This window comes from Cibotium barometz, chromosome 16 (genome assembly GCF_041138505.1).
Source record: "Cibotium barometz isolate CiBa-2024 chromosome 16, ASM4113850v1, whole genome shotgun sequence".
Taxonomy (NCBI): Eukaryota; Viridiplantae; Streptophyta; class Polypodiopsida; order Cyatheales; family Cibotiaceae; genus Cibotium; species Cibotium barometz.
Window position 1 is genome coordinate 31,231,038 of NC_141061.1, and position 24,845 is coordinate 31,255,882.

The 24,845-nt window shown below is 40.7% G+C and overlaps 1 protein-coding gene across 1 annotated transcript in view; it reads left to right on the top strand.

Moving 5' to 3' along the window:
* Nucleotides 1–20,068: 20,068 nt before the first annotated feature.
* The window catches only part of LOC147630555 (Cyclophilin-like peptidyl-prolyl cis-trans isomerase family protein), a 67,987-nt gene continuing 63,210 nt past the window's right edge, over nucleotides 20,069–24,845 (top strand). Inside the window, exons 1-2 of the mRNA XM_086810011.1 lie at nucleotides 20,069–20,229; nucleotides 20,317–20,412. Coding sequence (XP_086666137.1) covers nucleotides 20,158–20,229; nucleotides 20,317–20,412 — 168 coding nt within the window. The 5' untranslated portion in view covers nucleotides 20,069–20,157. The remainder of the gene's footprint in view (nucleotides 20,230–20,316; nucleotides 20,413–24,845) is intronic.

Here is a 24,845-nt window from a genome sequence, read left to right on the forward strand (position 1 = left end):
TCATATAACAGGAGGTCTACTAGTGGTTATGCCTTTACACTTGGAAGTGCCGTGGTGAGTTGGAGTAGCAAAAAGCAACCTATAGTTGCTTTATCTAGTACAGAGGCTGAATACAGGGGTGCAGCCATTGCTACTTATGAAGGAATATGGTTAAAAAGTCTCTTGGCAGATTTGGGTGAGCCTATTGATGGCAAAGTTGTCATTCATTGTGACAACATGAGCAGTATACAGTTGACCAAGAATCCAGTGTTTCATGCGAGGACCAAACACATAGAGGTCCACTATCACTTTGTCAGAGAGAAGGTGCTTGATGGTACAGTTGATCTACAGTATGTGAAGACTGATGAGCAGGTGGCAGACATCTTTACAAAGCCACTTAGCAGGGAGAAGTTTGAGTACTTCCGTACTATGTTGGGAGTACGTGGGATGAGCTTGAGGGGGAGTGTTAAGAGCCTTGATATCCCAAGCCCATCTACATCTTCATCTATGGCAATACATCATGAGCTTGAGAGGGGCTGTTGAGATTCAAGCTCGATGTCAATGTGAGCCAGCTGTGCTATGTGCTGGCATGTTAGGTAGGAACATGTGTGAGACATAAATGACCGCGTCCAGCTGGTCATAGTGTGTGGACATTAGCTAGGGTTAGATGTGTGTGGACACAACTCATAGTGTGTTGTGTGTATTATGGATTATGGCTTTATGCATTGTGTGAGAAGGGAGATGGCTTTCCTCTATGGTTAGGGTTTGCAATATACATTAGGGTTTGCTCCTGTGTGTGTGTCTCCTCTCCCTCTACCGTTCTTTCAACATAACATGCATTCCACACTGATAATTATGACACCACAATCTTCTATTTCATGAAATAACTTACTAATATTTCATGGGTTAAGCCCTTCATGGGTTAAGCCCTTCACAGGTTAAGCCCCTCATGGGTTAAGTCCTTCATGGGTTAAGTCCTTCATAGGTTAATCCCTTCATGGTGGTTAAGCCCTTCTCACAAGTTAAGCTTTCACGAACTAACACTTCACGGGTTAAGATTTAACGGGTTAATCCCTCACATCTTTACACTTCACGTGTTAATAGGTCATGCTTTAACCCTTCACGAATTAACACCTCATGGATTAACCTTTCACGCATAGCTACTTCATGCTCGGCCATTTCATGGCCTGCTACTTCATGGATTAGGAATAATTTCTAACAAACACTAATGCACACCCTTAGGTGATTCATGCTGCTCACCCCACTAACACTCTTCCCATCAAACATCACTGTACACAAACACACACACACAAAAAAACAAGGGGGAAGACCGCCGCGAGCTCCTACCGTCACAAAATGACTGATGTTCTTTTCAAATGTTACATATGGTCTCCTCCGCTACTTCCAAACCAGAAGTTGAGGGGAACCTGGCCATAACTCAGGCCAATACCATAGGGTCACTAGCAGAAAAGAGTAAAAGAGCACCATGTGGCACCAAGATCACTTACCTTGGGTGGTATGCACAGAAATTACAAGGTACCATGATCCACAAAGACATTCATAGAGCACCAAAGGAAAGGCATGATGGATTTAAGGCAGAGCAGCTTTGCTTCAACATGAACAGAGGCCCAAACTAAAGGAGGCATGATGCTTTATTATCATCGCCTCAAGTATCTTCCAGGTTACATGCATGGTACATTCGAAGACATGGTAGACACCGGGTTTTAGACAGCCCACTCAGCACTCCAAAGAACCCTTAAAAAGCCTCAATCCTGCCGAAACTTCTACAGACATGAGTTCGGCACCAGGTCTTTGACCTAGGTAAAGGTTCTGAGAGGGACAGAACCTACATCAAGTAGGGGAGATGTTAAACCCATTTTGGATTAACAAAGATGCTCCTCCAATTGAGGACATTAATAAGTGTTATGTAAAGTCACTATAAAAGTTATACATTTTGAGATACTGGCCACCCAAGGCCTTAGTAGTAAGTTTTGGGCACCCGTGTATAAGGGCCATATGAATAAAATGCAATTTCTCATAAAATGAAAGAACACAATCCCCCTTTGTGCTATGAGAGCTCTTGCTTTGTCTTGTGTGTGTGTGTGTGTGTGTGTGTGTGTGTGTGTGTGTGTGTGTGAGAGAGAGAGAGAGAGAGAGAGAGAGAGAGAGAGAGAGAGAGAGAGAGAGAGTACTCTAGTGCATGTTCCTCTTCTATGCATGTGTGTGGGAGAGTGAGAGGTAGATTGCCTTGCATTGTGGTGAGAGCGACTTTGCAGTGACAATGTGGAGGTGGACATTGAAGCAGTGGAGCTTCCAAAAGCAAGCTTGGGGAGTCTCAAGGGACGTGAGCTCGAAGCATTGGTAAGTACCCAACGATAGTTGTTGTCTATTGCTTCTTCCAATTGTGAATGGGTAGAGTTCTCTCTTGGGAGGCGCACCCTTCGGTCAACATAACGTGGAGCCAAACGCTGTTGGTCTTTGACAGAACTAGTGAGAATGAGGAGCATCCTAGCATGGGGCGTGCTTTGACTTAGAGACAGGAGAACTAGTGGTTCAATGCATGCACCTACCTTGGAGCAAGAACGAGATTCCCCTACACATTCACAAAGAAGTCTCACTTCAAGACTCTGAAACTTTATCCTGGGGAACGCACAATCAAACAGTCTACAACCCAGGGATAGAGGCATGGAATGCTAGCCCAAAAGAGAGCCCATGCCCACTCTAGACCATAGAATGGAAATGGGGAAAAGAGAAAGTAACCCAACCCAAACTAATCCACCAATCTGGGGAGCCATGCCCACCACTGGAATGACCAACTCATACCAGGACCATAGGCAAGTGCTAAACCTATGTCAAGAACCAACTGTCTAGGGGCCTAAAACATTCTATCAAAGAGAGAGAGCCTACCCGGCCTAATCATATCAACCCGGCAATAATGTACCAACATTATCTGCCTCAAAGGCTTCGACATAATGCAAATAATGCTCTTCATCCTTGAGGCCATGCAGGTCTCTAATTCTGACATGCGTTGGCTTTTTTGCTTCCTCAAAGAAGCTTTTTTAATTTCAAGGAATTCTCGGAGAGGTGCTAGGTGTTCTTCTAACACCTCCTCATCCTCTACCAATGTTGTGGCATAGCTTGGCTCCAATCTTGTGTTAAAGCCTCTAAGAGGTACAACAATTTCTTTCTTAGGAGTTATTTCTTTGTCGTTTTCAATTGGTTTAACTCCTTTTTATTTTGCGAGTGTAATAGCTATGGTTTTGTTAGGAACCATGTCATTATTGTCTTCGTCATAGAACAGTAATAGATAAGGTTTTTATAGGAAACATGTTAGTATCGTCTTTGTCATAGAACAATTCTAGAATATGTAGCCAATATATGCATCCATTTTTTCTCCTCTTCATGGTCCAACATGAAGCAATGGAATTTTCCTAAACATGCTCACAGCTCTTTTACAGCTAACATCATTCACCTTACTTAAGTTTAAGTTCTCATAGCATATAGTCGTCCTGGTCACATCTTTATAGGAATGGTTCTTTACGTTCACCTTGATGGTACTATCCTCTTGGTGGAAGTAGAAGCCATCTCTCCTCAGTAGTGGATTAACGCATAAATGGTTCTTTAAGCATCAAGTCGTAATGTGGCCCTTCCAAAGTCAACAATACCAAATGCATACTCATAGGCTACACGATATTACTTCCACTTCTTTCAGGATTCCTATAGGCATTCCTAAATTGCCATCATTTAATAGGTTTTAGGGGTTTGCTCCCCCATCTTCGACACATGTTCCCTAAATTGCCATCGACCAATTCCACCATATTACTTACACTTCTTTTAGGATTCCTACAGGCATTCCTAAATTTCCATCGATTAATTTGAGGATAATTTTTGAAGGTTTTAAGGGCTTGCTCCCTATCTTCTAAATATATTACATTTCTTTGCTCAAATCTATTTTCTCTCTAAAGAATCTTCTTAATATGGGTTTGCTTAATATTAGAGGGTTATCTTAGAATCATCTATAACTTCATTGAGGTCCCACTTACACTTGGTTTATAAGTTGAAGTTCTCTTAGAATCATCTATATCTTAGAATCATCTATAACTTCATTGAGGTCCCACTTACACTTGGTTTATAAGTTGAAGTTCTCCCTTTTGGACTTTGAAACGAGGCACAACATGCATTCATTCTCTCTCTCTCTCTCTCTCTCTCTCTCTCAATAATTCTTACATCATTCCTTATCACCCATGAAATTTGAGCACCACAAAGATTCTCTAGTGCAGAATGATTTGTAGGTCATTTTCAATCTTCAAATTCCCCTAGACCTTGACGTGAGGGAATGGTTAGCCATTCCCCCAACAGAAAATGGGTGGATCTTAACGGGAGTCGCCATTTTTTGAGGGGGAAATGGCCTTCCGAGGACCATTTTCTCCCACATCACTCTGTGGCACGAATATACACTATTGTATGCGACATGATATGGTTTTGACAAATAGATTTATGTTTTTAAAAGAATGAAGCGTAAGGAAGATGGAAAAGCTTTAGGAGTTAGGGTTTCTTTGTATAAATGATGAGGTAGTGTGTAGTTGGGAATAGTAAGGGTTAGGAGTTAGGGTTTCTTTGTATAAATGAAGAGTGAGGGTTTCTTTGTAGTTGGGAAGAAGAGTAAGGGTCAGGAGTTAGGGTTTCTTTGTATAAATGAAGAGGTAGTGCGTAATTACGAAGAGTGAGGGTCTGTGTGCGATGAAGAGCTTTCGAGAGGATAGGAAGAATTGAACGTCTGCACGCCGTTTGGTGTGAGGGACAGCAATGAAAGAGTTTGCGAAATTCTGAAGCACACTTGATGGTGAGGTTGTGTGTGTGTGCGTGCGTGTGTGAGTGTGTGTGTTTTAGTTTCTCTGAGTTTCTCTGAGGGGTCTCCGCTTGCAAATGATGTGAAATCAAATCGATGATTCGCCTGAATCCGACTTGGAGTTGGCGTGTGTTTGACAATTCTTACTTCCATGACTCTGATGCAAGCGCCGTGATTAGTTTCCACACCGCTTGTCAAGACTGGCATTTAGATAGTTAATCATACCTCTGTATTAATTTCCTTCTGAACGTAGTTTGTCAATAGCCTAACCATAACCGCCAACTATTGAATGTTCATGTTGTGATTTGGTTAAGAAAGCTCTGAGAAAGAAATGATTATCTAAGATTACTGTCGTAGTAGCTTAGACAATGAAAAATTAAGCACTGCAACATCCCAGAAAACGGAGGATTATTGGTAGGTATGTTTTTCATGTTATAAAACTTAGGTTTATTGATACCTGGACTTAAGAGGGAAACGTTAAGACCTGTCCACCTTGACTTGTAACAGGTTAAGGTCGACATACATTTAGGATGAAACCGTGGAGTATTTTTTTGGTGGAATATAACTATGGTTGAGATAAATTTAGTGTAGTCATAATGCTTACTTCGAAATTTGATAATGCACTTATGAATAATTTGGATTGTAAATGCCAAGCAAATTTAGGAACCATTTTGAAATTGTTAATGCACATGTAAAACACTAGTATTGTAATTACCATAAAAAATAATAAGTGGAGTCTGAATCTCAGGCATGTGTGAGCAACAAACATTTATACCCTTCTTTTGGTATTGCATAGGTAAGTCATAGACTTAGCATTTATTCTATAAATGCATCCCAAACAATTGTATAGTTTAGAAATAGTTTGCACTAAGGTCTTACTAGATTTAAAGATTTGCTTTGCTTAATGAGATCTATGTCACATAGAGAAACAAGTTTTGTTCCTACTCCAATGTCTAGTAGTGTAATTTTGGCTACACCCAATGTGATGTTGGGAAAGTCTAAGTAAAGTCTTGTAGCCTTCACATCTTCTTCTCATCATTAGTGTCTACAACAGTCATGTAGACATGTAGAATATCTATCCATTGTTTAGCTTTCTCCTCACATAAGCCTTGGTTTCTCCTTGAGCTTGTTTTTTTCTTTCTATTTCCTTCTTTTTTGTGTCCTCAACTAGGTGGATGGCTTTGAGCTATTCATAAGAGAGAAACATGTGGAATTTTCTAAGCTTACTCTCATTAAGGAATCCTTCCAGTTGGACTCTTCCTAATTTTTTAAGTAGACAGCTTCTACCAAAGTTAATTCATAGATCTTACCAAAGGACCCATTTCTCTAAGCTTGAGTTTTTGTTTATTTTTCTTGATGTTATCTAGTAGGACCAAACTTGAGTTTTTGTTTATGTTATATAGCAAGATGAAGCTTAAATTTTTGTTATTTTTCTTGAGGTTGTATAGCAAGATTAGGTCCTTGAACCTCTTCAAGTTCAAGTTGAACAATCTTTTTCTTCTCTTCTGTTTAGCATATGCCACCAAGGAGTCCAACCTAGCAATTCTATGAGTTGTTTAGATAGATCATGGCTAGTTCATGTTGTTTGTCTAGCCACCCTTAATGTTGGGATCATGAATTCTATAGGGAGAATTACATCTGGTTCGAAGATAAAATTGGAAGGTGAAGTGTTTATCAATGTTTTATAGGTGGTTTGACATGACCACAATGTTGATGAGATTTTTTGTTCCCAATCTACTACCGAAGCTTCAACTATTTATGAGTGAGCTTCACATAAGATCTTGTTTATGCTCTCGACTTGTCTATTTATCTACGGATAATAAGGGGGAAACTTAAGATTGCGGTGTGACCAATCATGAATTCTTCCCTTAGACATCCAACCCTTGTGATAATGTTCTCATAGAGGAACTTGGTAGTCACCTGGGGTAACCTTGACTGTGGCCTTAGTCTCATCCCATGGATCATAGTTATGACAATATATTATGTATGCTTGCTTTTCACTTCAAGACTAAAGGATCCAAAAAAAAAACCATTCTTCGTTTAGCATATGGCCTAACAAATATAATTGATTGTAAGGCATCCTATCCCTTTGTTATGGTATTGTGAGATGCAGTGGCACTAGTCACATCTTTTGACATATTCTATAGCATCTCCAAAGAGTCCAAAGAGTGTCAATAGCCACCATAATCCAACATAAAGGACTCTATGAGTAGTGAGATCACTCCTAAAGTATCCTCCAGCAACTCTTGTGTGAGCTTGCTAAAAAATATCAATGTCCTCATCCTCTCTCTCTCTCTCTCACACACACACACACACAGTCTTAGGATAGCATCTTTCCCTTTTTAATAAAGTCTTGACCAATTGTCTCTTAAGGACATTCATTTCTACAATGAAAAATAATTTAAGGACATTGATTTATTTGGTGGGAATCCATGGCCAAAAGATAAGTGTGTAGAGGGTTGATGTCTTGACCAATTGTCTCTTCCTTACGGACATTTATTCCTCCAATGAAAAGTAATTTAAGGACATTGATTTCTTTAATGGGAATCCATGGCTTAAGAACCGAGCGATTTGATAGCTCCACCTTACCACTGAGCTGATTTGGAATAGAGGAGTAGCATCTGGAAGATCGTCCTCAACTCCCATTGGTGGCTCTGCACACTCAAGTTCCTTGTCATATGGTTAGCTCTTACATGTGTTGGCTTTTTTGTTACCGAGATAGTGAAATCAAACTAGAGAAAAAGCACCTTGTGATCCGCCCCGTGTGGTGCACGGTTTATTTATTAAATAGAGTAAGGCTTGATGGTCAACCCAAAATGCAAATTTGATTTGAAAAGATAATGGTGAAACTTGTCATCATACATCCTTCTCTCTATAGTTGTATAGTCCTTCTTTGGTTTGTTCAACTACCTATTGGCATACCAAACTAGGAAATTCATATTCTTTTCTCTTGGTTGAGTTAATATGCATCTTATGGCATAAGCCGATGCATCCACGTGCATATGGAAGTCCATCCCATATTGGTGCTCTGAGCTTGCTTTAGCTTATGACATGCTTCCTCACATTCCTATGGCATAAGCCAATGCATCAATGTGCACATGGAAGAAGACATTATTCCATCTTGGTGCTTTGAGCTTGTTTTAGCTTATGAAATGTTTTCTTACATTCCTCCGTCCACACAAAACAGAGTAACATGGCATATAGAGGTCTAGCAATTTCGGCGTACATAAATATAAATCTTTTATAATACCCCATGTGCCCCATAAACCTTTGGATAGCCTTTGGACTTTTTGGTCTCTTGAGTTCTACAATAACTCAGATCTTTTATGCAACGGTTGTGATCCCATTTTTGGATAACACATGTCTTAGGATTCTCCCGCACAAAGGTCATCCATGAAGACCTTTAAGAATTTATGTAGGAAATCCTTATATGCAATGGGGACATTAGTCGTCCAGTCAAACATAGCTTGCACACATGTGTAAGTCCAAATGGCAAAAGTCCCATCCTGTGTCTTATGTTGGCCTTTGGGATTATGGACACTTGGTTATATTTAGAAAATCCATCTAAGAAGCTATAAGCTTCTTTTTCTACTACATTTTCAAGAACATTTTCAATATATGGGAGTGGGTAGTGATCTCTCATCGTGGTCATTACATTTACCTTTTTCAAGTACATGCATACACAGATCTTGCCATTCTTTTTTCGTACTATTACCACCAATGAAACCCAACGTGTGTTCTCAATCTCATATATGAAATGTGTAGAAATAAGTGTGTCAACTTCTTCTTTGGTGGTCTTGGAATATGTTTCATTGTATATGTAAGGCTTTTGTTTAATTGGCCTTACACCATCCACTACTAGAATCGTATGCTAGTAGACTTCTAGAGGGACTCCCTTGAGATCTAAGTAACTCCAAGTGAATACATCTCTGAACTCCTTGATCAACTTTGTTAATTCAATCTCTTTCTCAGGGGTTAAGATAGTAGAGATCCAAACCTTTTTGGGCTCTTTCCCTGGTACTGCTAAGTCAATTTGTTTGGCGTCTTTCTGTCCACCATAAGACACCCCTTTTCTTTTGGTTTCTCTCTTTTTGATGTTGGTGTGTATATCTTTTTGTGTAATATAAGGGGACTTGTCTCTAGTCCTCTTTTGGGTCTTTGTCATTGGAACTCACTTCTTGAGATTCTTCCTTGATTTTTTCCCTCACGTGTAGCTTTGTTTTGTCTTCTCTGTCTAGACTTGGAAGCCTTTTTAACGTCAAGGTAGGTAGAATCAATGGAAGTTTCTTTTCCTAAAGTTACAACAATCTCAGGATCAATTTTCAAAACATCATGGCTTGGTTTTCCACTTGGAATAGAATTCCTCTATAGCTCTCAAGGCTTCGACGTAATGCAAATAATGCTCTTCATCCTTGAGGCCTAGCAAGTCTCTAATTCTGACATGCGTTGGCTTTTTTAGCTTCCTCAAAGAAGCTTTTTTAATTTCAAGGAATTCTCGGAGAGGTGCCAAGTGTTCTTCTAACACCTCCTCATCCTCTACCAATGTTGAACTTGGCTCCAATCTTGCGTTAAAGCCTCTAAGAGGTACAACAATCCCTTTCCTAGGAGTTATTTCTTTGTGGTTTTTAATTGGTTTAACTCCTTTTTATTTTGTGAGTATAATAGCCATGGTTTTGATAGGCACCATGTCATTATTGTGTTTGTCATAGAACAGTTCTAGAATAATAGATACGGTTGTGATAGGAAACATGTTATTATTGTCTTTGTCATAGAACAATTCTAGAATATGTATCCATTGTAGCCAATAAATGCATCCAGTTTTTCTCCTCGTTAGGGTCCAGCAGTGAAGCAATGGAAGTTTCCTCATCATGCTCACACCTCTTTTACAGCTATGCTCATTCACCTTACATAAGTTTAAGTTCTCATAGCATATAGTTGTCTTGGTCACATCTTTTTAGGAATGGTTCTTTAGGTTCACCTTGATGGTACTATCCTCTGGTGGAGGTGGAGGCCATCTTCCCCTCAGTCGTGGATTAACGCATAAAAGGGCGTGGATTAACGCATAAAAGGGCATTCAAGCATCAAGTCGTAATGTGGGCCTTCCAAAGTCAACAATACCAAATGCATGCTCATAGGCTAGGTTGCACGATATTACTTCCACTTCTTTCAGGATTCCTATAAGCATTCCTAAATTGCCATCAGCTAATAGGTTTTAGGAATTTGCTCCCCCATCTTTGCCACATATTCCCTAAATTGCCATCGATTAATTTCACCACATTACTTCCACTTCTTTTAGGATTCCTATTGGCATTCCTAAATTTTCATCGTCCAATTTGAGGATAATTTTTGAAGGTTTTAGGGGCTTGCTTCCTATCTTCACCACATGTTTTTGTGGTAGCTATGCTCACTCTCGCTCCCCCATCTAGGAGCAATAGTAGTTGATGGTCATGCCCTCCAATTTGATTAGAATGGTGTCATCACCTTCAAAGTATTTACCCACTACACTGTCAGGCATGTCTGTATATCTTCAGTGGGTTTTCCTCGAGTTCTTGGCTGGTCTCACTTACGTCTCCTAATGGCTTAGGATGACTTTTATGCATTGGTATACTTCATTCTAAGCTTTTGGTTTCCCTTTTAAGTATTCAGCCCATAGAGATAGTCACAAGGGTGGAGAGAATTGCTCTCAAAGCTCTCGTTTCTTCTTAAGTTTTGGCCTTATTGAAGACACGTTGGCTATAGTCATTGACTTCTCTTCTGAGCTAATGTATGAAGGCATGGTCTTTAATGAGATTGCTTTTGAGATTATCATAACACCCACACCCACTCTCACTCAATTCCCTTCTAACATAGATTCTCTTAGAGTAAGCTACCTCTCATGAATCTCCCATTTCCTCAGGGCATGATCATGTAATGCTCTTAGGGTTCCCAAGTCTTCTAGCTTTGAAGGCTTATTACACATTGCATCTTTAATTCTAAGCTCTTTTTGCACTTCCATGTTTTCCCATTATTATCCCGAGTGGTCCCGTTTGTTAATTTTTTTGTGATTCCTAGCTCAAGAACCTACCTTCATGAGATGCTTCTAGGATGGGCTATCGAGGTCTTGGTGTAGGAATCTTTCGTGGAAACATCATGATAGGTCCTATATGAACCTCTCTTTTGTGGAAGCATCATGATAGGTCCTGTAAGATGCTCTCTTTCTAGTTGAGCCTACAGTACTAGATCTTGTGTTTCACTTAATCTCGAGATCTCCTCTCTAGGGTTAGGATATTCTTGTAACTTTTTGGGAAGGGGTTCCTCATGTTTTGGTCTCAGTTTGTATCATCCTTCCACATCTTTCTTGGCCTTTTCTAGGAGCTCATCTATTCTATCCACCATTAGGATCAATATAATTGCTTTTCGTCCTATCCAAAGTGATTTGAATAGGTGGTTCGAGAACATCTTTGATCCTAATATATCTTGGATCATCCCTTAGATTCATGGTTTGTTTGTGCCTCTCGCCCTTATGGGCTTGCGAAGCTCTACGGGAATTCTCCCTAAGTTCTTATATCGTGTCCATGAGAATTGGTTCATTAGGGTTTCGACCCCCTCTCTTCTTCTGAGGCAGTTTGAGTGGAGGAATCTGGAACATCCTCAATCTCAAAATAACTTGGTAGGTCCCTTGGGTCTTTCTCTTGGTTCCATTTTCCACCATAGAACCTTGGGAAGTTCTTGGCTCATCACGTGGTTTTGTTGTAAGCTCATTTGGCACTGCCTATGCCTTCCTTTTGTTACGGTCCCTACCCTTTCTTTTCCCTTTTTTGCTTTTAGGGTTTTTTAATGTGGAAGAAGTTGTGGACAAAGCTGCCTCATCTTGGGCTAGCAATTGCTTATGGGTTAGCTCTCATTGGGGAATTTGCCACTCTGTGAGTGCCTTGGCATCTAAAGCAAGCTAAGGGAGCTCGCATTTGTGCATTGATATCTCTCAGTCTGTAAGCTCCCAATGCTATTTCTCGGTCAACAAGTGGTGTGTGTCTAGCATCAAATGTCCATGTTGGGCCATGTGGTGTTCACCCCTTGGTGGGCTTCCACAACCGATGAGTCTGGGTAGTCTTGACTAGCCTCGTAGGAGTAGTTTGTAGTGGACTAGTTGTTGAGGTGGTAACACTGGAGGTGGAATCTTGACTAGCCTCATAGGAGTAGTTCCTTGGTGGACTAGTTGAGGAGGTAACACTGCAGGTGGAATCTTAACTAGCCTCATAGGACTAGTTCCTTGCAAGACTGGTTGAGGAGGTAACACCGGAGGTGGAATCTCGATTAGCCTCTAGGAGTAGTCCTTGGCAGACTGCTTGAGAAGGTAACACTGGAGGTGGAATCTCGACTAGCCTCGTAGGAGCAGTTTTTGGTGGGTTGGTTGAGGAGGTAACACTAGAGCTAGAATCTCCATGTCCCTATAAGGATTCCTAACAATAATCAGGTATCTGCTTGGGTAAGTTGTGTCTATACCACTAGAAGGTGGCGTTAAAAAGCTAATGGTTATGGGGGAGCCGGTAATGTTGGCACTCCAGTCATCCTCATCATTCATCGGCTAGGCATGGTAACAGTTAGTTGATTCATAATTTTCATATCTTCTGCAATATCCACACTACTGGTTTGCTCTCGCTCTAAGGAGTGGGCATTTATGGACTGTGTGGTTACTTCTATAAATAGCACGCTATGTCAATTCTCGTTTAGGAGCTAATGAGAATAGCTTGACTTTCTTGGCCAAACTTTGAGTACTCCTTCAAGGCTTTTCATCATATCATTTACTATGTCGTTGGCACTCTTGGGTGCCTTAGCCTTTTTTGAATCTTGGATCTTGACATTGGGCTTCGTCTCTTGGTCACTAATTTTGTTCTTAGACTATCTATTGTTAGGATGCTAGTTAAGCTATCAAAGTCTATGGCATCCAAGCAACATTTCACTAACATTGGATGGCTTTTTGTGTTGAAGTGGAGATCTAAGTAGCAACACGCACATAGATGCAGCAAGCAAGAAGAGATAGATGGAAGCACAACACTCAAAGTAGATTGATGAGTATGAATGAAGTACAAGTGAAGCATAACACTCAAAGTAGATTGATGAGTATGAATGAAGTAAAAGTGCAGCATAACACTCAAAGTAGATTGATGAGAATGAGTGAAGCACAACACTTAAAGCAGATTGATGAGAATGAGTGAAGCACAACACTCAAAGTAGATTGATGAGAATGAGTGAAGCACAACACTTAAAGCAGATTGATGAAAATGAGTGAAGTATAAGTGAAGTGATATGATAAGGTGACTTACACACACTCATAAGAGTACATACATATGCTCGGGAAAAAAACCTTCTACAGAGGGAAAAGTACCTCACCCATTATTAGCTTATGTTTACGCATCACTACCATATAAATGGCTACAAATCCTCCCTATAGTGATGATGTGAACATGTATAGGGATCTTGTGGGGCCAGATGATCAATCCCCAAATGGCAATAAGCCTAAAAGATTTAAACTTTTCTCATGGGAGAGCCTTCATGAACATATATGCCACATTGTCGTGTGTAGAGACATAAGCTAGGCTAACTAATCATTCTTGCAATGAGCCTCTCCCTAACATACTGATAATGCACCTCAATGTGCTTTGTACGAGTATGAAACATTGGATTTCTAATAAAACGGCTAATGCACTATGGCTGTCAATGAAGATAGAGGTGGGGACCGTTTGTCCACACCTCCATCTTTTGGTGTAGATTGTTGTCTACACCAACACTAAGATCTGCCAAAAGGTGTTTGAGCCATACACACTCCATAGTCGATGTAAAAGCTACCCTATACTCAGCTTCACAGCTCAAACAGGTGCTTCTCGTTGAGCCATGATATACATGAATCACCAAGGTGAAAGCAAATGCCTTTAGTGGATACTTTTGTATCAGTTGCTTCTTGGTGAGCCATGATATACATAAATCAATAAGGTGAAAGCAAAATCCACTAGTGGACACTCACGTATCATAATATCCAGCCCAATCGGAATCATTGAAAGCATGTAGCTGAACATCTTTCGCCTTAGCATAGGATAAGCCAAGGGATTGAGTGCTGTGTAAGTATCTAAATACTAGTCTGTCAATGCTTATTTTTGGGACTGTGCATAAGCCTACTCAACTGGGAGACCCTAAATTGAATGTATGGCCTCTTATTACATAGATAGATGAGGCATCCAATGACCTCTACTAATAAAGTGATGTATCAAATGGTTCGCCTTCATCCTAGAAACTAAGCCACTTATCTCTACTGGGGTGTAGCGATAGGCTTATAGTCTTCAGCTTACAATCTTCAAGATCAAACCATGTAAGAAGCAGCCTCTATATGTACTTTGACTGTAACATCAAAATACCATCATCAAGCTGCATAAACTATATGCCCAACAAATAGTAATGCAATGAGACCAAATCTGTCATCTCAAATGACACATGTAATTCAGCCTTGAAGGCTAAAATCTTCTCCTCATTAGGGCCTATGAGTAGCATGTAATCAACGTATAAAATAACAAACAAAAAATAATCTTTACTCCTCTTCGCATAGAGGGTACTCTAAGTTGGGGACTGTTACAGAAATCATTTGCAACCAAGTATGCATTTATCTTCTCATACCATGCTCTGTGAGCTTTCTTAAAACCATATAAAGCTTTTCTTAACTTGCAAACTTTATATTCCTACCCCTTTCTCTCAACACAAAACCATGAGGCAAATCCTGGCCTTTAACCATGCAATGTGCCATCTCCATGAAAGATCTGTTCTTTCTCTCAACCACACCATTTTGCTAAGGTGTATAAGACACTGCACATTGATATTTTATGCCTCTTTAAGCCATATATACAAGAAACTCCTATGACATATACTCCCCCCATCGATATGTACAAAGGGTGCCAACTTTAGATGTAGTCAGATTTTCAAATATAGAAACAAAGTTTCTAAAGCATATAAAAACCTCTAACTTTGCCTTTAATGGATACACCTAGATGTGCGTGGAGTAGTCATCAATAAAAGTTAAAAATTAGAGATACCAATTGTTGGAGTGGTGATCAAAGTAGCAACACACACATAGATGCAGCAAGTAAGAGTGATAAATGGAAGCACAACACTCAAAGAAAATTGATGAGAATGAGTGAAGTAACAAGTGAAGTGACATGATAAGGTCACACACACTCATAAGAGTGTACATTTTGGCATATAACGCATCATGTAGTTACTTATTCTTTAACCCTTCCAAGAAAAGCGAAATCAGCCTGGTTTGGCTTAGTTTTTCCTCAAGGGGGCACTTTTGTTCAAATTCTTAAGATGATTGATGTAGTCTCTCATTGTTTTATGTTCAAGCTATTTGAATTAGTAACGCTAAGTTATTATGTTATGCTTGACACCAATCTTAGAGAATCATGTTATAAATGTTAGCTCCAAATATTCCATGGTTTCTCTTTAGGAATCTTCTAGCAATTAAAACTAGGGCAAAGCATTATTCTCTAAAGTTAAAGCCAAAAACATATGTCTTAGTTTAAGGATCAGTCAACCTTTCTGCACTACTACAGACTTGCTTGAAAGAAGTTAGATGGCTATAAGGATCTCCCATTCCATCAAACTGCAAAACCAACTTAGCTATGAGAGAGGATCTTATCCTAGGAGGATGACCATACTTCGTTTCCTCCCTCAACCCCTTGGTAGTCTGATTAATGTTAGAACTGCATCAATGTTTCTTCTTGTTTCTCGGGTTATGTGAGTTCTAAACGTGGTCTCTATCGGTTCTATAATCTGCTCAAGAGCCATTCGTAGCCATGTGCCTAGGTTCCATTATGGGAGGTACTGAGCATAGGATTGTCCCACATATCAAGCTAGCACAAGGCTCCATCTTTGGCTACACCATCCTAGGTGTCAAGTCGGCATGACTTAAACACAAGGGAAAGGCATGTAAAAAGCACGACAGTTGATGAACTAACCTCGGCCATCCTTAAGAAGGTCAAGTTAAAGGGGGTAAGATAATCTCCAAACAATGCACACATTTACCCAAGGAGAGATCTGAGCTGGTGTTTGATATGTAAATAGAATCACACGAGCATGGAGTGCATGATGAGATAAATTTTGGGTTATCGAAGGTTTCTAGTTCATGCCCTAGCATAATTGAAAGTGATCATCACTTTAAGAAAACCCACCACTATGGTCAATGTAACTGGGAACTTTTGCAGTTTCATGATACCCATAATGCTATAGCACATAGGTTTCATTTGTCATTTGAGTGTGAACTTGTTCCCTAGCATTCTCATCGATGACTCGTCTCTCTTCAATAAGATGAGTTGCTTGAGCTCTTTTAGGCATTCTTGATGATTCATCGATGAATACTTGAGATTAACCTGGCTCCATTCTCACTTTATGGAAGCTCTACATTACTGATCTAGTCACCCCACAATACTGATCTAGTCTCTTCCATTGTGAAGGACTCTTTGTTTTCTTCCGAACTAGTTTCTAGCGCAATGAGGGAGGTCAATTCTGTTCGTGGTCCAGTACCACTTCCTAATGTCGGCACGTGAGATGAAGCTACGTAATCAAAGGAGGTCAGGTTAGAATAGGACTGGCCAATGATTCGACTTGATCATAAATGATTAAGCACTCAATCTAGTGGAGAATTTCTTGCTTGAGAATTGTTTTTATGATGATTTTATGGTTTTTTACTTTTATGGCCTTTTACATTTTTTTGTATTTTGTAAATTTTTTGATAAGAAAACAATAAACTTACAAAAGAAAAGAAAAACATGCAAGATGATTTTTTTGTGTCTTTTCTTGTTTTTTCCACTCTCTCGAATCTAGTTAAATCAATGATCTGAATGACAAATGGGTAATCTGGATATTGAACGATCCAAACATGCTGCAATTTGAACAAGCTCTATGATCTCGAAATCAAGCGATCTGAATATCTTGATAATCCAAGGATTGGATCGGCAATCTTAATATAGTTGCCAATGATCTAGAGATAAGATCGATGGGAAATATCTAGTTCATTGCCAATGATCTGGATTACCATGATCTAGAGATAGGATGGACAATCGAAAAATACCTACGATTTGAAATAAAAATTGCTCAATCTAAAATAGGTAACGATTTGAAAGGCAGAGATCTGAACTCTAAGTCATCTAATTTCTAGGACGATCTGAATAAGATCGGTAATTGAGATTCTTGAGCGGAGATTGAATGCGGATTGGGTTGGTGATTTAGATTTGGGATAGCGATCAAAAAGTGCATTTATGATTCTAGTTGATCGTATTGGGTTAATGATCTAGATTTGGGAAATATCTACGATTTGAAATGAAACCCGCTCGATCTAAAATAGGTAATGATTTGAAAGGCAAGAGATATGAACTCTAAGTGATCTAATTTCTAGGATGATATGTGAACAAGATCAACAATTAAGATTCTTAAGCGGAGATTGAATGCCGATTGGGTTGATGATCTAGATTTGGGATAACAATCCAAAAGTGCATTTATGATGCTAGTTGAGTGGAGAATGAATGCGGATTGGGTTGATGATCTAGATTTGGGATAGCGATCCAAAAGTGCATTTATGCTGTTGTTGGCGTCAATTTCTATGTACTTTTCAAGTACTGTAGGGATACTCAACTTTATACCCTCTTACAAGAGAATATTTGTGGTAGTCCCCATTCTTTATGCTCAAGTATATGGCAATGAGAAGATCATTTATTATAAATAGTCTTGCATTAATCCCTTTCAGGCTCTAATTAGCGATCTGGATGCAAATTTGAGAATCTGAATCTAGACGTAAATTTGACAATCTAGATGTCGATGATCCAAACATTCTAGAGAAGAGAAAACGCAAATTTTTAACAAATTTTTTATTTTTCGTGGTTTTCCTTAATGTTTTTTAAGCTTTTTAACATGATAGGGTTGCTTACGTCATGATTTTTAACTCGATTTAATAAAAAAATAACAACTTCAAAGATTAATGCCTTGATTAAGCTAATCTTGGTTAAAAAAATATAAAAATTTCTAATGTACACTAACTAATGTCCTAATTTAATGCTCATAGGCATGATGAAATCAACCAAGTAGAGAGATACCCTACCTTAATCACACCTGCCAGGAGAGCTTGTTGTTCGAGAGATACCCTACCTCAATTACACCTGCCGGGAGAGCTTGCTGTTCATTCCACCACTTCCATGAGATAAACAATAGAACAAATTAATCAACATAAATACAAAAGAGGTTATGGTTAGAAGCAAATCCTACTCTAATCACACAATTCCACTCCTAATCACACCAATAGCACACACAATCACACAAAACAACTCAAATCCTATTGTAGAACACATTTTCTTAACATTATACAAAGGATTTGTATCCGAGGCTAAGATAGAGTGAGAATAATCTAAGATTGTTGAGTAGAAAAATAGCTCCAAGATTAGAGCAGCAACGCCATTTGTTCATGTCAAGAACCTTCTTGGTCTTAGAGCAAGGAATCATAATGCTAGTGGTTAGACCACTTATCGTGGATCATGGAAGTCCCTATAGGAGAGGCTAAAGAGGAAAAGAGGTATGTTAATCCCTCTTGTTTAAGCCCTTCCTCTATTCTCTAATCCTTCCAAAAGGCAATGGTTAAGCTAGAAAGCTTAAACCACCTTCTTCTCTAATTATGCTCGATCACACTCTCACTCAAGCAAGAAAGCACGAAAACTCAACAAACTCCATTCACACACACAAGCATGCATGCTCTACAATCAAGTAAGTAAGAAGGTAAGAGCTTAAGAGAAGAAGAAAGCTTTGCACTTGAGAAATGATTGAATTCCTCCCATTCACATTATCAAAAGATGTATATATACAAATGGGCTTTTCTTGGTCGCCCAACTTAAGTGGGTGTCCATTGCCTATCTCTACCCATATATACAAGCCTTATGGTGGCTAGCTTTTGATACATCATTGGCCCATGGCCATACATAATGTGAATAAATCCTAGGCGAGAGAGATTGATTTTAGATGTATGAAAAAGAGTTAGCAAGGTCCATTAGTATGTTTATTAATGTAGGTTCTTCAAAAGATCCTTCACATGTTGTGGATTAGTTTATGGTGTGGATTTATGAGATGGATCGGCCTGTAACAGTATCGTTTGAGAAGGACGCACTAGAGTTAACTTCCTATAAGAGAAAAGATTCAGAGAATGCATGTGTGTGTTTCTCTTCATTTATGTGTGTATGTGTGTGTGGAAGTCTATGGAGCCCTCTATATAGCAATCCTTGAAGTAGTGCTGGCCCACATCATCATATACGGTGTCTTGGGCACCAAACATCCCACATCCATAAAAAGTAGCCACATGTGATGCTGGCTTCTTTAAGAAAATTAGGATTATAATTATAGTGAGGCATAAGCACTTGGTTTGTCACTAATCAAAGAAAGTGATTGGGTTGATTAAGGGGAATAAATGGTGCTGAGATGTTTTATAAAGCTTATGTTTTTGGCAATGCAATTGGAGGTTTCAATTGTAATAGTGGCACTCTACCTAGTCCCATGGGTACAACTTTGCCATGGCATCATTCCATGCTATGTTTATTGCATCAAACTCTTCCCCTTGCATTTGTATGCAAGTGTTTATGATGGGAATTATTATCTTCTCTTTGTATAATAAAAATAGAGTAAAGTCGTTAATCTTTGAGCATAATTGGGCCAATTAATCCAAATTAGGAGCATGGTGACTCACGCGTTGCTCAGCCAAGCCATACAACAAAAAATACTCTCCCAACAAGCATGAACCCAAGCCTATGCCATACAATAAAAAAGACTTTCCCAAGCGTGGATAATTATACCTTCATTTCAAATTTCAAAAATCCACAAATCTTTCTTTCTCCCTAGCCCCTTTTCTCCCTCTTGTTTGGCCACGTGGAGAGGGTTTTCCCCGTCTCATTTGGCCACGTGGGAGTAAGCTGTGTTTAATAAAGAGGAGATTTTCTCTCTACAAGAAACATACCTGGATTGAAACTGATTGTATGTGTGTGTAATAAGTAAATAAATATAATTGTATTTTATGTTATAATATTAAACATATATATATATATATATATATGTATATATAAAATTATGAATTTTATGAGAGATGCCAATTTAAGTAGACACATATATGTGCGTAAATTGCTATTTATTGATATCATAATTATAAATGGTAATATTATAAATAAGCTTATACATTAATTATAACATGACATTTATACATCGTATTAATATGATTGATACATACTAATGAATATAAACAAACATACAGCGAAACTTCTTCCATTGCGACGGGAACGATGGTGTCCACATCGGCAGATGGAGCTTCTCAAGTGATTGTGGAAACGTCCATGGGGGCCGTAACTTTCGAGGTACGTGTCTTTTAGTTTGTCTGAGAGAGAGAGAGAGAGAGAGAGAGAGAGAGAGAGAAATCAATACAAATTTCCATCTTGCCGCAGCTCTACACGAAGCATGCCCCCAAAACTTGCCGCAATTTCATCGAGCTGTCACGAAGGGGCTACTACAATGATGTCAAATTTCATCGAATAATCAAGGTGCAGATGGTTTGATATGTGTGTGTGTGTGTGTGTGTGTGTGTGTGTGTTTCTCTTCATGTTCCTTCAGTGAACTTGAAACACATCTGGCAGCGGTATTAGGTGCGTTTGGCACATGCACATTCATCAAAACCAGTCGGCAGTAAGCAGTTAGCAATCGGCAACATTTATCAGTATTTTACATGAAGTGTTCGGCATCTTATGCTATATATTTCATGTCAGAGGACTAACAGTAGGCCGACAACACATGCAAGTGGCCGACCAGCAACATATGCATATATATAAGGAAGTAGTATGTTAGCTCATTTCTCATCTCACTCCGTTTGGAGTTTGGTCATAGTTAGCATGAGTAGAAGTTGCATAGGAAACTTATTCTTGATAGTGAGTTTGTTTAATGCCCTGTAGTCTACACAAAGGCGTGCAGACTTGTCCTTCTTTTGGACAAATAGGATAGGTGCAGCAAATGGGGAGGAAGAAGGCCGAATGAAACCGGCTCGGAGAAGCTCAGATAACTGCTTTTCCAACTCGCCCTCTAAAGTCTTGGAAAGACGATAGGGAAACCTGCTAGGAGGATCTGATCCAGGGACCAAATCAATGTGATGGTCCTCAAGGCGAGAGGGTGGGAGATCGTCCCTAAGCATAATGTCCTGGTGTCTGGATAGGAGGTCTGCTAACTGAGGGACTGAAGATGTAAGGGATGCTACTAATGAGGGAGGGGCTGTTTGAGCACGAACATAAAGAAGTGCTCCTTCTGCTCCCTTGCGGATAGCTTGTCGGGCTTGGAGATGCGAAATCAATGGGATGCCAAGAATGCTTCTATCCCCCCGAATCATGACAGGCTCAGGAAAACCTTTACAAATAGTAAAAGTGTCCTGCTCCCAATTGGGAATAGGCTCATACTGACGGAACCACTGAATTCCTAAGATCATGTCACACCCTAATAGAGGGGAGATGATGAAATCTCGTTGAAATGAGGCCTTCTGAACTTCAAAGGCAAACTGCTGTGCCTTCTGGGAAATGTGGGTGCGAAGACCAGGTGTAAACCCGTCCACATCCAGATGATATGGGACTAAAGTGCAGTTCAATTTATTAGCCAACTGGGGAGAGATGCCGTCTTCAGAACTGCCCATATCGAAAAGGACTACAAACTGTCGGCCCTTAGCAGAGCCATAAGCTCGGATAAGGCTCTTCTGAGCAGCATCGCTCTCACCCTCCTGCTTAGCATCAAATACCACGGATGGCATAGGATGCATGGAAGGTAAAAGTTGAACTGCATTTGAGGTAGTAGGCGGGGCTGGAGGAGCTGGGGAGGCTGTGGTAACTGTGGCAGAAGGAGCTTTGGCAGCTTGTGCCGCTTGCCATTTGTGGCCATCCTTCTTACCATGCCCTATAATATGACAGAAAAAACATCTATTTTCTGATTGGTACTTCCTTTGCTCCTCTGGAGGAAGATAACCTCCAGTAATGCCTGCTTTAGCCTTTTCATCAGGGGTTTTCTTAGGTTCTTTATCCTTCTTACGCCCTGAACTGGAGCTATTACTGCTGTCCTTCTTAGCATCTTTAGAAGATGTGTTACCTTTCCCTGTCTGTGCAGCTCATTGCTGCTGCTGGGGTTTGGTACTGGACTGAGATGCCTGCTTGGGCTTGCCCCCGTTGAGCTTCATTTCTTCATTCTGAGTGAGAGTCAAAGCCCGGTCATAAGTACTTGGTTCAAAGTTACGAACTGTGAACCGAATGTTGGAGTCCAATCCACGAATGAATTGCTCCATCTTGGCCTGCTCAGATAGCCCTAACTGCTGTGCTAAAGTAATAACCTTACCGGAAAACTGAAGCACTGGGGAACCGTTCTGTCTGAGTCCATAGAACTCGTCTTTCAGACCGGTCATGTACTGGGGCGGGAGAAATCTGGTCTTCAGGTCATGGACAAAGATGTCCCAGTCAAAGGCTGTGACACCTGTGGCGTGGTTAGTATGAATACTAGACCAATGCTGCCACCAAGTGACTGCCTCACCAGTGAGATGGGGAGCCGCTAAGTGGACTTTGTCTTGTGGGTTTGTGATCTTAGCTAATGGAAAATGAGCATTAAACTGATGAATAAATTGATTAACTGAAGAATGATCACACTTACCATCATACTTGCTGAAATTCGGTTGACTGCGAATGGTGGTGGTTGATGCTGCTGCGGGATGCTGGCTGGTGACACCTATGACTGGGGAGACTGAGGAGAGCTGCTGATACCTCAAGTGTATGGCCTCCTTTTCCCGTTGGTGTTCGAGTAACATACGTTCTCGATCAAGCTCACGTTGGTGTTCCCGAGCGGCGAGTTCAGCCTGACGCGGGTCTTCTTCGATCCTGCGTTGGGCTTCCTCATAGTCCCGTCTTTCTTCTTTTTCTCTTCGCCTTCGGGCCTCGTCGTCTCTCCTTTGTTGTTCCATCTGAAAGAAGAGGGAGATGTAGTCGGGTGCTGCTGGAGGTGTAGAAGGACGTGTTGCTGTTGCCTCCAAGAGTTGGAGACGCTTCATGAGTAGCTGGTTCTGAGCTCTAAGAAGAGCTATGGTGTCTGCTGTAGGCGGAAGAACAAGGTCTCCTTCGGGGGAGACGTCTTCCGGCTGATGAGTACTCTCTCCTGTAGACATGATGCTGAAGTCGGTGGTCGTGCCGGAATGCAATCTAACCATCCGAGGATGCCCCCACGCTAGGATACGGTGTGTGTGGACTATCTGAATCTGATACCAATGTGATATGCAGCGGAAGTCTTTGTATTGGAAGATCCTGTCACACAATATGCTCACACCGTCTTCTGTATCCTGAGTTTCGTGAGTTTAGCAATCCACTTTAATTACTTCAAACTTTAAAGAGTTGAGAGAGAGATAGATGAGAACTGTACACCAGATTGGGTCCCGAATTACCCACTGAAGGGCCCCCTATCCCGATAACGAGATAGTATTTGCTTTATTACTTTAGAGAGAATGACTTTGGACTGTAGATAAGCCGAACGCAAGATCTCGGAGGATCGGAGAGCGGCTGATCTGTACACTGCTGTAGAAACACCTCAATGACTTGATCTTGAGCCTATGCACACTTCCCAAGGGCATGAGGAAGGGCTGCACACCTGAGGCTCAAAGAAGAAGAAGGTGGACTGTTCTACACACTGTTAGAATACTGAAAACACATATGAATGCTGTGTTACCTTCACCAGATGACTGCTGAATGTGTGGATGATGCAGAGAAGGCTGGACACTGATGCAAACAACTGTTTCAGGGCTGGAAACTGCTGTAGACTGAAGCCGTCACTTGTACCAACAGTACGGAACTGTACCTGTTGTCTGTACTCTGCCAGCGTCGCCTGAACCAGTCGCCGCCGATAGGCCTGCAGCCGTCTGCTCTGTACGGCCTGCAGCCACGTGGTCTGTACGGCCAAGCTCTGTACGACCTGTATACAGTACGGCCTGCTCTCTTCACAGCAAATCCAGCAGTCCACTACTATGCAGCCAGTCGACAGACTTTCTCCTCTCTTCCACGCACGTAGCTTGCACGATTTCCCAAAAGCAAGAGAGAGAGATGAGAGAGGCGTGTAACTCCCAAAGTGGAGTTGCCCCTTTTTTCCCAAAAATATCCTAGTGCCCCTTTTATCAAGTTTATTAAACTTATTAAGGGTCACTTATGCCTAGGGGCCACCCAAGGTTACAACATTAAAAATATTAATGTCCTTGGTCCCCCTTTACACTTGAGGATGTCCACCATATTTCTATTTGTCCGGGCACCCCAAATATGAATCATTTAATATTTATCTTGCTCACCAACCACCATGCCCACACTTGTGCTGTTCCACTTTCACAGGGTCATGACATACTCTCAATGGCCTCAGTGCATCTAGCCTTCCTGATATTCCAGGCCGAGATGCTAGCAATAGCCTCTGTGTCGGAGGGACAAAGTGTGAAAGTGGCAAATCCTGAAGACAACACTGCCGAGCAACTCCTTGCCTAACCATAATGGCCAAGCTCCTGTCAGTCCCCTCGAATGTCAGCTAGGCCCAGACTGTGTCAACCAAATGATAGAACCAAAAGAAATGATAAGATCCCTCTTAATCCTACCAAAGAGGTGTGCAATTGCAGACCAAACCCCTGTGCTTCCCTGCATTCCCATAAACAATGGTAATCTTACTCCGAAACTCCTGCACATCTAGGGCATGTTGGGCAAGCACCAGTAACAGGGTTTCGAGGCATCCCCGGAGCCCATGGACAATCACAAGCAGAAATACCAGGCATTGTCGAGGCAGTCAAGACAAGTCATTCATGCATGTCAAAACACACACAAATGCTTAATGCATAATATTCTGGATTTCATCTCCCAACTTATTCATCTTGTACCGAACCCATCTCGGGCACCAGCCACACAGGTATAAAGAATGCTTACCAGGGTGTCCACCCTTC